Raw genomic sequence first — 17,052 nt, forward strand, 5'->3', positions numbered from 1 at the left:
GTGTGTGTTTAAACATGCACACTCCAGACCGGCAGAGAAATGGAGAGGAGCGAGACAGGAGACTAGGACGGAGGGGTAGAGGAGGGATAAGAGGTGTGTGTTTAAACATGCGTGCTCTAGACAGCCACCTTATGAATAATTCAGTCAGACAGTCAGACCACATGCAGCTGGGTCTGGGTTGTTTGGGTTAGGATAGTTAGTTTATTATTAATTTAGGTTAGGATGGTTAGTTTATTATTAATTTATTTAGGTTATGATGGTTAGAATGGTTAGTTTATTATTAATTTATTTTGGTTATGATGGTTAGAATGGTTAGTTTATTATTAATTTATTTAGGTTATGATGGTTAGAATGGTTAGTTTATTATTAATTTATTTAGGTTATGATGGTTAGAATGGTTAGTTTATTATTAATTTATTTAGGTTATGATGGTTAGAATGGTTAGTTTATTATTAATTTATTTAGGTTATGATGGTTAGAATGGTTAGTTTATTATTAATTTATTTAGGTTATGATGGTTAGAATGGTTAGTTTATTATTAATTTATTTAGGTTATGATGGTTAGAATGGTTAGTTTATTATTAATTTATTTAGGTTATGATGGTTAGAATGGTTAGTTTATTATTAATTTATTTTGGTTATGATGGTTATAAAGGTTTATTACACAGAGCAGACCCAGTGTGCCAGTAGATGTATTATTTTACAGCTGTATTTGGGTTATATTGGTTATGATGGGGGTATATATATATATATATAGGTCTGTTCATACAGATTAGTATTTATTCTTACAATACTCTTAATACTTCGATTATATACATTCTTGCAGCACAGATGCGCTACAATGATAACTACATTATTGTGGAACAGTACAAAGGTAGTAATACCTTAATTGTACAATAAAGGAGTAGTAACTAATTGATTACACGTTTTGTAAAGACATAGTAACTGGATTGACAGTGATAATCTAACCTAACCTAACACTGTCAGTATTATCCTAACCCATGTTATGTATATGTGGAGTTTAATACAGCTGAACTAAGCGGCTTCAGAGCCGCGAGAGCAGTGAGTCAGACATTGTCCCCAGAGGTAAGAGACTGAGACACTCCGCCAGCTCAGAGTGAGAGGGGGAGGGAGGGGAGAGGGAGGATGGGGAGAGGGAGGGAGAGGGAGGATGGGGGGAGGGAGGGAGAAAGAGGGAGGATGGGGAGAGGGAGGGAGAGAAGGAGGTGAAAACAAGCAGTGAGGAGATTGTGGCAGCAGCGAGAGCTGAGAATCAGATTCACCACGAGGAGTGTTGTCACCATGAGAGACTGTTGGAAGGATCGCCACGTTATTCACTCTGTCGGTCTGTCTCTCTGCCAGTCTGTGTGTGTCTCTGCCAGTCTGTGTGTGTGTCTCTGCCAGTCTGTGTGTTGTTCCGTAAAGAACATTGTGGAGTGTGGACCATGAAGCCGAATTGTATTTTACATCCAAATCAGCAGAAACAGACAGAAGAGGAACTTGGGACGGGAGGAGCGTGACAGCTGGTGATCTCTGATGAAAACGAGCAGCAATAACAGGACCCAACCAACCACTCTCACGGAGGAAACGATTAACCTGTCATGGTTTATTGACCCGAACGGACATCTGAAGAATATTCAAATGGACCTCCCTTAATAAAGGGAGATGTTCAGGACCAGATAGAAACTGGTCAGTACCGAAACATCTTACAGAGGAACCTTCATCACCAAAAACACAATTTCTCACTGAAGAAAGTGTTCAGTACCAAAACAACTCCCGGAGGAAACTGTTACGAACCAATATATCTCTTACGGAAGACAGCTCAGTCCCAGCGAGCTGAGGGGAGTCAGGATGTTCGGTCCCCAGACGACATTAAACCCAGATTGGATTTGGCTTTGTGTCTCATTGTGGAGTGGAGGGGAGGAGTGGAGAGAAGAGGTTTCTATTTGTGCTGATGGTGTGTGATCGATAAAGAGAACGACATCGTGAGATCGCTGATAATTCATCAACGCCAGTATTGATAGAAATACAGAAATATGTCAAATAATAACAATCACCGTAATCAATCATCAATGGACAGACAGTGGACTTAAGATAAACGCGTGGATTCAGGAGAATGAAAGTCACTAGTTTGGATGTCATATTCAGGGGAGCACATGATGTACAGAGAGGATAAGGGAGGACAAGTCTCAGACCCTGGCAAGAACATAGACACTCTTCCTGTATTGATTGAGATTGAGTGATTTGCGCAACATGCAAGTGCAACAGGTTAGGTTTGGGCATGCTAGCGATTTGGTTAGGGTAAGGTTAGCTTTGGGCATGCTAGCAATTGGTTAGGGTAAGGTTAGCTTTGGGCATGCTAGCGATTGGTTAGGGTAAGGTTAGCTTTGGGCATGCTAGCGATTGGTTAGGGTAAGGTTAGCTTTGGACATGCTAGCAATTGGTTAGGGTAAGGTTAGCTTTGGGCATGCTAGCAAAGTGGTCAAGGTCCAAATAAGGTTTGTAAACAAAAACACGCCAAAACAACACACCTGGATTCAAACCACATTACAAAGTCCTGCACACTACGACCTCTGCCACCCTGTTTCCACTAACAGGCTGGAACATTCGGAATGGACTGGGATCTTTGAATGCTCAGACACTGATTGAGACGGTCCATGCACTGGATATTCCAACTCAACTGTAAGCTAACATAATCAGCGAAGCAGACTTCAAGTGGACACTATGATGTTGTGTGTAACAGGTTGGAGGAGTGTGAGGTGGACGGCTCGGCCTGGTCAGAGGAGTGTGAGGTGGACGGCTCGGCCTGGTCAGAGGAGCGTGTGCTCGTGTGTGACGCAGGTGGTTCTGATGTGTCTGACTGTCCTGTCTACCTGTCTGTCCGTCTGGGCTGAAGACCAGATCATCTTCGACCACCACGCTGTCTACTGGAACAGCACGAACCCCAGGTAGGATGATACAGTGTGTGTGTGTGTGTGTGTGTGTGTGTGTGTGTGTGTGTGTGTGTGTGTGTGTGTGTGTGTGTGTGTGTGTGTGTGTGTGTGTGTGTGTGTGTGTGTGTGTGTGTGTGTGTGTGTGTGTGGATGCTATAATTGAGCTGAAAGCTCCTTTTGTCTCTGATAGACAATGAGGGCATCATGCCTCCCTCTCTAGTTATTGAGTATAGCTGATACACGCGCGCACGCACGCACGCACGCACGCACGCACACACACACACACACACACACACACGATGCTGTGGTTAGCTGGGTCTCATTGACATGGTGCAGAGCAGCCTCGCTCTGTCGGTCTAATGAATTCTGACAGACTGGACAGCATCCCCTCCCTCCCTCCCTCCCTCCATACCCCCTCTCTCTCTCTCTCTCTCTCTCTCTCTCTCTCTCTCTCTCTCAGGTACATATATAAACAGTGAAAGTGCTCCCACTCTATCACGGTTGAATTACCACTAACCTGCTAACAGCCCTGTCTCCCCCTGCAACACACACACACCGACACTGCTGATTTAGTTCAGCTAACAGCCCTGTCTCCCCCTGCAACACACACACACCGACGCTGCTGATTTAGTTCAGCTAACAGCCCTGTCTCCCCCTGCAACACACACACACCGACGCTGCTGATTTAGTTCAGCTAACAGCTCTGTCTCTCCAGAAGTGCTCAAATATTTAACAGGCAAGGAGGAAGAGTCTCCTCTCTCTCTCTCTTCGTCTCTTTCCTTCTTTTTTCCCTTTCTCACTCTGCTCTTCCTGTAAGGGATTTCTTCCATTGAAGGAGAGGCGGACCAAAACGCAGCGTGGTTTCTATTCATTGTTCTTTAATGAAGAAAACTATACATGAACAGACTAACAAAAACAAGAAATGTAAAAACCTAAAACAGTCCTATCTGGTGCAAACACAGAGACAGGAACAATCACCCACAAACACACAGTGAAACCCTGGCTACCTAAGTATGATTCTCAATCAGAGACAACTAATGACACCTGCCTCTGATTGAGAACCATACTAGGCCGAAACATAGAAATACCCAAATCATAGAAAAACAAACAGACTGCCCACCCCAACTCACGCCCTGACCATACTAAATAATGACAAAACAAAGGAAATAAAGGTTAGAACGTGACACTTCCCCTCCTCCCTCTGTCAACGTGCTAGATCAGACAGCATGCTTTGTTTGTGCAATGCTATTGTTGTATCGCTGAATTAATGTGTGATGGGAGGTTGATGGAAAAGTTCGTTTAAACAGAAACAAATTAACAGGAGATGAGTTTCAAACCACACACACACACACACACACGCACACACGCACACACACACACACACACACACACACACACACACACACACACACACACACACACACACACACACACACACACACACACACACACACACACACACACACACACACACACACACACACACACACACACACACACACAGAGCTTTGTTTCTGCGAAACACACATGCACACACACACACATCCTGTCTCTATAGCCTCAGAAAATAGCCAAATCTAATCCCAGGGTTTATCCTTCAAAGTAATTATTTCCTCCCCATCCCGTTTCCTCCTGATCCCGTTTTCTCCCCATCCCAATTTCTCCCCATCACGTTTTCTCCTCTCTCTTCTGGGAGGCTTTGTGGTTCTCTACATCCTCCTCCAGAGGTCCCTAATGATGATTGCAGAGGGCTTCATGCTATGGGATGGATGTCCTCAGAGAGACACTGAAAGGGGAAGATAGTAGCTCGTGTGTGTGTCTGTGTGTGCAGAAAGGCCTACTCTCCTCTCAACTGTGTCAGACACACAGACTTAGCCATGTGCAGTCTCTCCTGTCCCCTGCGCCACATTCACATCCATGTATCTGTTCTGACACACATCTTTACTATACACTTACATGTAACAGCAAACCTTTGTGTGTTTGTGTGTGTCTCTCTGTCTCATCTTACTGTCTTCTCTGTTCGACATGAAACAGCCTCTGTCTGCCTGCCTGTCTGTCTGCCTGTCTGTGTGTCTGTGTGTCTGTCTTCCTTTTATTTCCACTATGACTGATGTACATCAGTTATGACAAACACTTCTAAACAGGAGACTAGACAACAAAAGCCTTTAACATCTCTGACCTGATTACAATACAATAATCAAAGCTTCTGGTGTGTGTGTTTGTGTAAGCTCTCAGTACACCTTTTTTACAGAGTGAGAGAGAGAGGGAGGGAGACAGAGGTTGTAAGGAGAGAATGAGAAGAGTTATGGAGCGAGAGGTGGATGAGAAAAAGTATATGGAGAGAGACAGGAAGAGATGCTTTGCTGGTGTACACAATGTGTTTTCCACTTGGTTTAGCTTCACAGGTGATGTTAAACGTCTATAAAACTTTTGTCAGGACTCGGAACAGCTTTCACTCAGCAAACTTTGTTAGCAAATCTGTTTTTAGTGGTGTGTGTGTTTGATATTGCAATCACATCACCACTCATGATACATTTTAAAAGATGGAGGCACTTGTCTGAAATATCCCCTTATTCTTAATCTGATCTCGCTTCACTGACAGGTCCTTCTTGAATTACGGTGACATTTGGGCACTTTGGAGAAAAAAGTACTTCATTCTTCTAGATGCGTATTTATTTCAATGTATTTAGTTACATCTTCCCATTCTAAATCAACTAACATGGTACCTTAATGACTTTAAATAACGTTTACCATTATGATAACATTGTGTCACCAGTAGGAGTATTAACACCAATGAGGGCAACACCAATGTGTCACGTGTGCTCCCTCTCCGACCTCTAGGTCACCAGGCTGCTCGTTATGGTGCACACCTGTCACCATCGTTACGGGCACCAGCGCCTCATGAGACTCACCTGGACTCCAACACCTCCCTGATTACCTTCCCTATATATGTCACTCCCTTTGGTTCCTTCCCCAGGCGCCATTGTTCCTGTTCATGTCATTGTTTGCTGTTTTTGTATTTGTATTTAAACACTCACTCCCTGAACTTGCTTGCCGACTCTCAGCGCACTCGTTACACAATGAAACATTTTAGGTTGAGGTTTTTCTGAAATGGAGGCCACAAATGCTGAAATCTAAGGTCATCAATCACTTAAAAAGAATGTACTGAAGTGATATGATTAATCATATTGCTCACAATGATATTTCCCTTCATTTAAATTCACTAAACACCACGTGGCACTTTGGATTGAAACACACCACATGATTAACTGAATCTTCAAATGTATGACGCACTTAAAGGGTTTGTTCAGCTAATAATTGTATTTAATATAGACCCCTCCCTGATAAGTTTGCCAATGGAGAGAATGCTCAAGGTTCTTGTATATCTTGCTAATCATTGATTTTCAAGGCGGTAACCAATGAAATAACACTGAGGGACACACATTATACTGGTAACTTCATAGCCTTCTTTGTTTTTATTGATCTATACAATACCTGATAGTAGATGTCAAAGATAGCAGATATATACAAGATACAGTGCCTTGCGAAAGTATTCGGCCCCCTTGAACTTTGCAACCTTTTGCCACATTTCAGGCTTCAAACATAAAGATATAAAACTGTATGTTTTTGTGAAGAATCAATAACAAGTGGGACACAATCATGAAGTGGAACGACATTTATTGGATATTTCAAACTTTTTTAACAAATCAAAACCTGAAAAATTGGGCGTGCAAAATTAATGTTTGAAATGTGTTTGAAATGTGGCAAAAGGTCGCAAAGTTCAAGGGGGCCGAATACTTTCGCAAGGCACTGTATCTGGTGTACTGCATTAGAAACACAATATACTAGAGATATTAGATGGAAACATTCAATATTAGATGGAAAGAAGGTATTCGACACAGACGCACGCCCACCCACACACACCACAATGAAATGACAGGAGTGAGAAAGGAAAGAAGTAGAGAAATAGACTATAAGAAAGGCAGGGACAAAGACAGGGGAGATAAAGAGATTACAGGAGGAGTTACAGGAGGAATGTGTGAGGTATGAGTTGTGGCGTACGGCTGTGGAGCTGCATACTCGCTGTTTGATCACACAAACTTCAAACGCACACTTCTGTCTTCTTTCCAGATCCCAGACCTGTGTGTCTTTGTGTGTGTGTGTGTTAGAGATGGTGCACTGTTCTAAACTGGGTCGGTCCTAAAAACTAGACTGCTGAGAAAGTGGCGGTGCAGCTACCTTCTAACATTACTAACAGCTTTATGCTGGGCTTCTTAAAGGGATAGTTCACCCAAATGATTAAATGCCTTAATAGTTTCCTTACCCTGAAAGCGGTCCTATGGACAAGGACAGACTGTAATCCACGCTTTGGGTGTGTTTACTCATGGTGACCAACCACTAACTTTAAGCATTAGTGTGTGTGTGTGTGTGTGTTTTGGAAAGGGATTGTGATAGCTTATTATTCTGAAGTTTTTCTTGCTGTCATCTGTGAGAGAAACACAATTGGAGAAATACTTGTCTGTCTGAGGTTTTCAGAGGTGTGTGTGTGTGTGTGTGTGTGTGTGTGTGTGCCACAGCTGGTGTGAAAATGCTCCCAGCAACATCTCCTCATTGGTTCAGAGTTCAAAGACTGTTTTCTCTCTGGTTGGGGAGAGAGGGAATTACCCCCCCCCCCCTCTTACACACACACACACTGCTGTCTTTATTAGTCTTGAGGAGGTGATGAGGTACAATTTCTCCTTCCTACTTTCTCACTAATTCATAGAGACTGCCTGGATGTATAATTCATGTTCTCCCTGCCATCCTCATTCAGGTGTGTGGGTGCGTGCATTCGTGCACTGTGCTATTTCGCAAATGTGCTATTCAGCCTTAACATGTTTCAGCTGTGAAGAAGAACATCTCCTGTAATGCTTCCACATTCGTCTCTAAGCATAGCTCTACCCCCCCCCCCACACACACACACACACTAACCTCAGCTGAAACCCTGTACTCTACAAATAATTTATACTTTATATTATTAATATAAATAATGATGTAGATCCATCTACACTAGATCTACACTAGATCCATCTACACTACAAGAGTGTCAAATTATTTAGAAATTAGTTCTATGTTTTGTACGTAGACATTGATAAAAGTGTTATTAGCCAAATGTCTTTCTCTAAACTACCGTCAAATCACTTAGACTTTCAAATGTATAGGCTGATAGGTTCATACTTTATTAATCCTCAAGACGACATTTCAGTAGAGAAAGCTGAGAGACATAAGAGGGTTAAAAGTAGAAATGTGTTAAATCATTTGAAGAGAAAAAGAGGAAGTTTATACAGTGAGAGAGACAAAGGGGTTAGAAAGGATGCTGGTTGTCTGGTTAGAGAATCCTCTATAGATGCTGGTTGTCTGGTTAGAGAATCCTCTATAGATGCTGGTTGTCTGGTTAGAGAATCCTCTATAGATGCTGGTTGTCTGGTTAGAGAATCCTCTATAGATGCTGGTTGTCTGGTTAGAAGAGATGCTGGTTGTCTGGTTAGAGAATCCTCTATAGATGCTGGTTGTCTGGTTAGAGAATCCGCTATAGATGCTGGTTGTCTGGTTAGAGAATCCTCTATAGATGCTGGTTGTCTGGTTAGAGAATCCGCTATAGATGCTGGTTGTCTGGTTAGAGAATCCTCTATAGATGCTGGTTGTCTGGTTAGAGAATCCGCTATAGATGCTGGTTGTCTGGTTAGAGAATCCGTTATAGATGCTGGTTGTCTTGTCACGAACCGGCTCAAAGCCTGTAACAAAAGGGAGACAACGTGGAGATAAGGAGTAATAAAAAATATATTTATTAAATAAGTAATAATAATAATATATGCCATTTAGCAGACGCTTTTATCCAAAGCGACTTACAGTCATGTGTGCATACATTCTACTAAGTATAATATACAATGGTGTCTGTAATCAGTAGTCAGTAGTGTAAGGGAGTGTTTTGCATGAATGTGATAATGCAGGGTGTTGAAAGGTTCCAAAGCAAACAACCAAAAAACCACCAAGAAAAACAACCAAATCTATAAAGGTGTCTGCATGGAGAGAGTCTCCTCCATGAATGGGGAAGTGGTGTATTTATCCTGGGAGACACCGGGCCCAGGTGTTTCCCATGTAGCTGACGACCCTCACAACTCCGCCCACCATCATCCTAATAAGGAAATAAAAGAGAGAATACGGCAGACAGAGTGGGAGGGTCGTCACCCCCCATAAAACCGGGGACCAACAAGGACCCCGGGACAAAATACCAGCCTCTAAGTTCCAAATTGACACAGCTTCTGCGCCACAAATTGATGAGGTTTTACGTGCTCACACTTACAATTTGCCCCAGCCAACCTCCTCCCCAGACCTCAGCGACCTTCGCACAGGAAGCAACATTTAAGAGGAAAGAAGAAAACAAGACCAGGAGGGAGCAGACAGGACAGAGAGAACGTGACAATACGAAACAATGGTCAGTCGCGTAAACATTTAGGAACAGGGCGCACGAGAGAGCGCATCAGCAATCACGTTTTCAGTCCCCCGGATGTGCCTCACATCGAGATGGAATGATTGTAAAAATAAACACCATCGCATTATCCTCTGGTTTGGACACATCATGGACCTCAAAAAAGTGAGGGGGTTATGGTCGGTGTAGACCACAATAGGTACTACCCCCGACCCGACATACACTTCGAAGTGTTGTAGCGCCCAAATGAGTGCTAGCGCTTCCTTTTCAATAACCGAATAGTTCAACTGATAATCGTTAAACATTTTGGAAAATAAACTAACAGGCCTCTCAATCCCAGACACATCTGCTTGCAGAAAAACTGCACCTGCCCCCACATGACTAGCATCCACCTGCAAGGTAAATGACAAATCCACACGAGGAGCAGCCAGCACTGGAGTTGAGGTAAGCAACATCTTTGCATCTTCAAAAGCGTGTTGACAACGAGTAGACCAAACGTAAACAGCCTTAGCTTTCAGCATATCTGTCAAGGGAGCGACCACAGTAGAGAAGTTATTACAGGACGCACTTCACCCTGATCAACCACTTTTCCAAGGTATGTAACGGTCGCCTGAGCAAACTCACATTTAGCCAGATTGATTGTGAGGCGACCCGCAGCCAGACGTTCGAACAAGGCTTGAATACGGGACAGATGTTCTTCCCAAGTATCTTCATATATCACTACATCGTCCAAATAAACAGCGCACCCGGTCAGACCGGCGACAACCCTGTTCATAAGTCGCTGAAAAGTGGCAGGTGCGTTGCGCAGACCGAAACTCATAACCAAATACGAGTACAGACCAAAGGGTGTAATAAAGGCAGAGATATAACGTGCCCTACTCGTCAGTGGCACCTGCCAATAGCCATTTAACAGGTCAAATTTGCTCACAAACTTAGCTGCACCGACTTGATCAACACAGTCCTCCATCCGAGGAAGAGGAAATGAATCTGGCTTTGTGACACTGTTTACCTTACGGTAGTCCGTACAAAAACGGTTTGTTCCATCCAGTTTACTGACCAAGATACAGGGAGAAGCCCAACTGGAGAAAGAAGGCTCTGCTATCTTACTCTCCAGCATGTACTTGACCTCAGCATCCAGACAACGTAGTTTCTCTGAAGAAACTATAGAACCGCTGACGAATGGGGTCAGCACATCCAATGTCAATATCATGTTCTATTAAGTTTGTACGTGTAGGTGTATCAGAAAACAAACCTGGAAATCTCTGAATCAGACCAACCATCTCTTTCCGCCCATCAACAGGTAGGTGAGTGAGAAGACTGTCTAAAATATCCAGTGTTTCTGAATTTTTCAATCTACCCTGCAATATACAATCGTCAGGACTAGGAACATCTTCCTCCTCATGCACAGATCTAGCACGACAAGAACCCAAGGAAACAACGGTATCAGCCAAAAGAACAGGTTTACCGTCCTCTGTAGAATCCCACTGTTCAGTCTCAGAGGAACGTGCATAATAGGGTTTTAACAGATTTACATGGCACAGCTGGTGTGCTTTCCTCCGTTCTGGAGTGGCAACTAGATAATTTTGCTCAGTGTACTGGCGCACCACTGTATATGGACCTTGAAACTTGGCTTGAAAAGAAGAACCAACAATTGGCAGCAGAGCAAGAACCTGGTCACCTGGACTAAAGTGACGAGGCTCAGTTCGGCGATCAAATATGCCCTTCATCCTCTCCTGTGAAGATGATAACTTCTCTTTAGCCATTTCACCAAAGGCGTACAGCCGTCGCCGGAAATCACACACATACGATAACAGGGACTGAGGAGGCTCGGGAGACTTCCAGTCATCCTGGAGAACATAAAAGTCCACGCACCCTATGTCCAAACACAAGGTAATTTAGACTGAAACCTGTGCTCTCCTGTGAAACTTCCCTAGCGGCTAACAGTAACCAAGGCAACCCCTCCTCCCAATCCTTATCCATCTCAGTACAATTAGCTCTCAACAAAGACTTAAGTGTTTGATGGAAACGTTCCAGTGCTCCTTGACTTTGCGCGTGATAGGCGCTAGACAAATTGTGTTTAATATGGAGCTGTTGAAGAACCTGACTAAACAGATTAGAGGTAAAATTAGATCCTTGATCACTCTGAATGACCTTAGGGATTCCAAACAATGAGAGAAACTGAGTCAAAGCTTTTAACACCGATTTAGTCGTGATAGGTCGGAGAGGATAGGCAGCAGGAAACCTAGTGGTCTGACACGTCACAGTGAACAGGTAACTGCTACCCTTTTTAGAACAAGGCAGAGGACCCACACAGTCAATAATCAGAAACTCAAAAGGTTGGCTGAGTACAGGAATAGGAAACAATGGTACTGGTTTAATAGCTTGATTAGGCTTACCAGTTCATTGACAGGTGTGACAAGTTTTGATAAAATCAGAAACATCCCTCTTTAATCTAGGCCAAAAGAAATGTCTTAATATGCGATTGTAGGTTTTCCTCACCCCCATATGTCCAGCAACGTCGCTGTGAGAAGTTTCCAACACCAACTCACGAAGCTTAACTGGTACAACAACCTGACTAATTGCCTCCCCCAGAAAACAACTATCATGAGACACCCACTTTCTCATCAGGACATCCTCTTGGAGAAAATAGCCATGGGCGACATCTCCCAATTGTTCTATTGGCACAATTTGATCACGCAACTCTTCCAACGTGGGGTCATCCCGTTGCGCATTGATTAGATCTGAGCGGGTAACAGATAACGGGATAACAGGGAAAACAGTGACATACTTTGTATTATTATCATTAGTCGGCGCAGTGACCAGTTCGCCACGGCTCATAGAACGTGTCACTGCACACGCAGAGAACACCTCTGGGAAACTCTGTACACTCATCAGGAATCCCAACAAATGATGGCTTAGTGGAAACCACTAGAGATGGAAACACGACAGGCCATACGCGCTCACCAGCCAAGTTATTCCCAAGGATAACATCGATACCCTCAAAAGGCAACGAAGGACGCACCCCCACAACAACTTCACCCTTCACCAGCCCACAATCCAACATCAGTTTATGCAATGGAACTGACAGAGTGTTCAAACCTATTCCCCTAATTAGAACACTATTCCCCGAATCAGTCTCAGCAGAAAAGGGTAACACAGACTCCAACACAAATGATTCAGAGGCACCTGTGTCTCTCAGGATCTCCACTGGCACTAGGTCTTTACTTCCTTACATAGACACAAAACCTTCCGTAATGAAAGGTAAATAGTCTGGATCAATATGGACTTTCACATTCTCCTGGGCCTGAGGAAATGAGTCATGAATGAACTGATGTGGAACAGGTGCAGCTAACGCAGTAGGCTTAGATATAAGCACCCTTTGACCTGAGAAGTGGACATTCGTTTTTCCAATGACCTGAACCTTGACAGTAGTGACACTCCTGCCCAAAGTCAGCTTTACCATGGGAGTCAGGCTCAACCCTAGTTGAATAGAACTCTGCCCAAGAACCAAAGTATCTCGGTGAGCGAAGCCCAAATCTATCCGGACGCCCCCCCACTCTTTCCGAATATGGGGCTCTGCAAAGACAGTCAACACATACTCGTCCGCCAAAACCGCAGCTTCAGCAACATTCTATACTTTCTGTTCGTTAATATACGTGGCAATACGATCAGGAATTGTGTCCTTAAATTACTCTAACATAATCAGATCACACAGCCCTTGGAAAGTCACAACTGCAGAGGCGGAACACCAGCGATTAAACTGTAAAGATAACTGTCGCGCAAACTCAACATGAGTCTGGTTATCATCCCTTTTTAAAGTTCTAAATCGTTGGCGGTAAGCCTCAGGGACCAATTCATAAATCTGTAACACAGCTGTTTTAACTTTATCATAACTGGCACTGTCGTGTACACTAAGAGCTGAATATGCTTCCTGCGCTTTACCAGTCAGCACACACTGCAACATTAAAGTGCGGTCAGAATCAGGCCAACTCCTAGCGTCAGCAACCCGCTCAAACAACGAAAAGAATGTCTCGGGGTCCCTTTCATTAAACCGAGGCAATAACCGTAAGTTCCCAACAATATCAAATGTCTCTGGGGCACGACCAAAAGCGGAACTACCCCTAGGTAAATCTGGGTCACCTTCCCAAAACAAACTCTCCCCTGAGATCTTTCCTTCCCTAACCAACTCTATACGCTCTTGTTGCAGCTTGATTTTAGCACGCTCCATATCTTGTTTAAATGCCAATTATTTTTCATATTTTACACGATCATGCTCTAGCTTCTCACGATCATGCTCTAGCTTCTCACGATCATGCTCTAGCTTCTCACGATCATGCTCTAGCTTCTCACGATCATGCTCTAGCTTCTCACGATCATGCTCTAGCTTCTCACGGTCATGCTCTAGCTTCTCACGATCATGCTCTAGCTTCTCACGATCATGCTCCAGCTGTAACAAAAGCAGTTCTTTCTGCTGTTCAAAAAGAAGGCTACTAGGACTAACCGATGGAATGGCCATTGTAACGTTATGGGGAGACAACAAATCCTCAGCAGAGGCTGGCCCGGTGGTAACTTCAAGAATACCACTCTCCATCAGATTGGCTTTCAATATCAACCTAATAGAATTCTTTAGACGTTTATCACTAATCTCAACCTTGTAGTGTTCCGCGACCTTTAACAGCTGTTCTTTAGTACCAAAATCTAACAATTCCTCTGAGAGCGAATGAACTTATCTACATAAGACGCCATAATCACACAAAAAAAATTCTCGCTCTTCCCTTCTGCTGAGCACACCAGACCACAACCCGATAATTGACAATCACCCTGAGCACCACAGAAGAGAGATGAGATACGGAGCTTCCCCAAAACCTACAATAACTCAACCCTAGTCTTCGTGCAGATTTGCGGTGGGAATTTACGCACTGTAGCCCGCTGGCAAGGAAAAACTCCCCAGCATGCTGGCAACTTCCACCAAGCCATTGATGTGCCCCCGAGACAACTGCTCAGTCCACAGACGCCACACAAAAAATAACAAACATTAACCATGCCCAACATATTCCAAAAAATTAAACACATCGCTAAACCTATCAGGGGAAAAAGGCTATAGCTCCAGGGAGCAAGTTCCACTACCCTACCCAAATCTCCCACCGAGGTACACAGCCTATTACTCACCTCAGACTGACGTCCCAACAGAAAGTAGAACAAGAGTTCAGGCTAGGCAGGGCCTGGAAACTAACCATTATACTCTCTCCAACACAGCACACAAACCAAACAACAAAGGCAACCAATACTGGGCCTATCGAACTCAAACAAAATATGCAAACCAAACACGTACCTTCACGGTCTCCCAAACCAATAGTTCAAATATCCCGGATGAGCCCCCACTTGTCACGAACCGGCTCAAAGCCCGTAACAAAAGGGAGACAACGTGGAGATAAGGAGTAATAAAATATATATTTATTAAATAAGTAACTAAGTATAATATACAATGGTGTCTGTAATCAATAGTCAGTAGTGTAAGTGAGTGATTTGCATGAATGTGATAATGCAGGGTGTTGAAAGGTTCCAAAGCAAACAACCAAAAAACCACCAAGAAAAACAACCAAATCTATAAAGGCGTCTGCATGGAGAGAGTCTCCTCCATGAATGGGGAAGTGGTGTATTTATCCTGGGAGACACTGGGCCCAGGTGTTTCCCATGTAGCTGACGACCCTCCCAACTCCGCCCACCAGCATCCTAATAAGGAAATAACAGAGAGAATACGGCAGACAGAGTGGCAGACAGAGTGGGAGGGTCGTCACAGTCTGGTTAGAGAATCCTCTATAGATGCTGGTTGTCTGGTTAGAGAATCTGCTATAGATGCTGGTTGTCTGGTTAGAGAATCCTCTATAGATGCTGGTTGTCTGGTTAGAGAATCCTCTATAGGTGGTGGTTGTCTGGTTAGAGAATCCTCTATAGATGCTGGTTGTCTGGTTAGAGAATCCTCTATAGATGCTGGTTGTCTGGTTAGAGAATCCGCTATAGATGCTGGTTGTCTGGTTAGAGAATCCTCTATAGATTCTGGTTAGAGAATTCTCTATAGGTGGTGGTTGTCTGGTAAAGGGTTGGGGTGGAGGTTGTCTGGTAAAGGTTTGGGGTGGTGGTTCTCTGGTAAAGGTTTGGGATGGTGATTGTCTGGTAAAGGGTTGGGTTAGTGGTTGTCTGGTAAAGGTTTGGGGTGGTGATTGTCTGGTAAAGGGCTGGGTTAGTGGTTTTCTGGTAAAGGGTTGGGGTGGAGGTTGTCTGGTAAAGGGTTGGGGTGGTGGTTGTCTGGTAAAGGGTTGGGGTGGAGGTTGTCTGGTAAAGGGTTGGGGTGGTGGTTGTCTGGTAAAGGGTTGGGGGCAGAAGGGGGTTATGGTTGCTTGTTTTCTGGTAAAGTGCTTACGGGGCATGTCAGTGTTTGGAGTTATTAATAAAACAGAAATTATATTATTGATCAAAGATGTGGCAAACTGCCCGCAGATATAACCTCATTTTGATATGGATGTGTGTTCGATATGGATTTAGTGAAGAGCCTCTAAGTGTTTTCCAGCTTTGAGTGATTAAGTCAGGCTACCACAGTAGACACACATGAGGATGGGTGGGTGGAGAGAGGGATGGAGAGAAAACTCTTATGTTTATGTCAGTTGGTTAATCAGTTAGTTAGTCGTCAGTCAATCAGACAAATGTGAAGCATCTACTGTGAGATTCAATTTCATCAAAATCACTGGAGCAGTTACATACTTTTAGTCAATTTATTCCAATAAGCTTCCCCAACCATCTCATACCCGGGAGGGGTAGTACCGTACAAAACTAGTCCCGAGAGGAGAGAGGGATAAAAGAGGAGAGTGTAGAGGGATGTGAGAGGAGAGTGTAGAGGGATATGAGAGGAGAGTGTAGAGGGATATGAGAGGAGAGTGTAGAGGGATATGAGAGGAGAGTGTAGAGGGATATGAGAGGAGAGTGTAGAGGGATATGAGAGGAGAGTGTAGAGGGATATGAGAGGAGAGTGTAGAGGGATATGAGAGGAGAGTGTAGAGGGATATGAGAGGAGAGTGTAGAGGGATATGAGAGGAGAGTGTAGAGGGATATGAGAGGAGAGTGTAGAGGGATATGAGAGGAGAGTGTAGAGGGATATGAGAGGAGATAGAGGGATGTGAGAGGAGAGTGTAGAGGGATATGAGAGGAGAGTGTAGAGGGATGTGAGAGAGGAGAGTGTAGAGGGATATGAGAGGAGAGTGTAGAGGGATATGAGAGGAGAGTGTAGAGGGATGTGAGAGGAGAGTGTAGAGGGATGTGAGAGGAGAGTGTAGAGGGATATGAGAGGAGAGTGTAGAGGGATATGAGAGAAGAGTGTAGAGGGATATGAGAGGAGAGTGTAGAGGGATGTGAGAAGAGAGTGTAGAGGGATGTGAGAGGAGAGTGTAGAGGGATATGAGAGGAGAGTGTAGAGGGATATGAGAGGAGAGTGTAGAGGGATATGAGAGGAGAGTGTAGAGGGATGTGAGAGGAGAGTGTAGAGGGATGTGAGAGGAGAGTGTAGAGGGATATGAGAGGAGAGTATAGAGGGATACGAGAGGAGAGTGTAGAGGGATGTGAGAGGAGAGGAGAGGAGAGTGTAGAGGGATATGAGAG

At 44.0% G+C, this 17,052-nt stretch overlaps 1 protein-coding gene across 2 annotated transcripts in view; it reads left to right on the forward strand.

Annotated features, from left to right (window-relative positions):
* Positions 1-1,231: 1,231 nt before the first annotated feature.
* LOC124011342 (ephrin-A2-like) overlaps positions 1,232-17,052 on the forward strand; it is a 47,427-nt gene continuing 31,606 nt past the window's right edge. Inside the window, exons 1-2 of one of the 2 annotated variants that reach the window (XM_046324624.1) lie at positions 1,232-2,759; positions 2,793-2,948. In XM_046324624.1, the coding sequence (XP_046180580.1) occupies positions 2,725-2,759; positions 2,793-2,948 (191 nt within the window). In that variant the 5' untranslated portion in view covers positions 1,232-2,724. Of the gene's footprint in view, positions 2,949-17,052 lie in introns of both variants that reach the window. The other variant, XM_046324623.1, reaches the window with a different exon arrangement.

The sequence above is a fragment of the Oncorhynchus gorbuscha genome, linkage group LG23 (assembly GCF_021184085.1).
Source record: "Oncorhynchus gorbuscha isolate QuinsamMale2020 ecotype Even-year linkage group LG23, OgorEven_v1.0, whole genome shotgun sequence".
In the NCBI taxonomy this organism is placed as follows: Eukaryota; Metazoa; Chordata; class Actinopteri; order Salmoniformes; family Salmonidae; genus Oncorhynchus; species Oncorhynchus gorbuscha.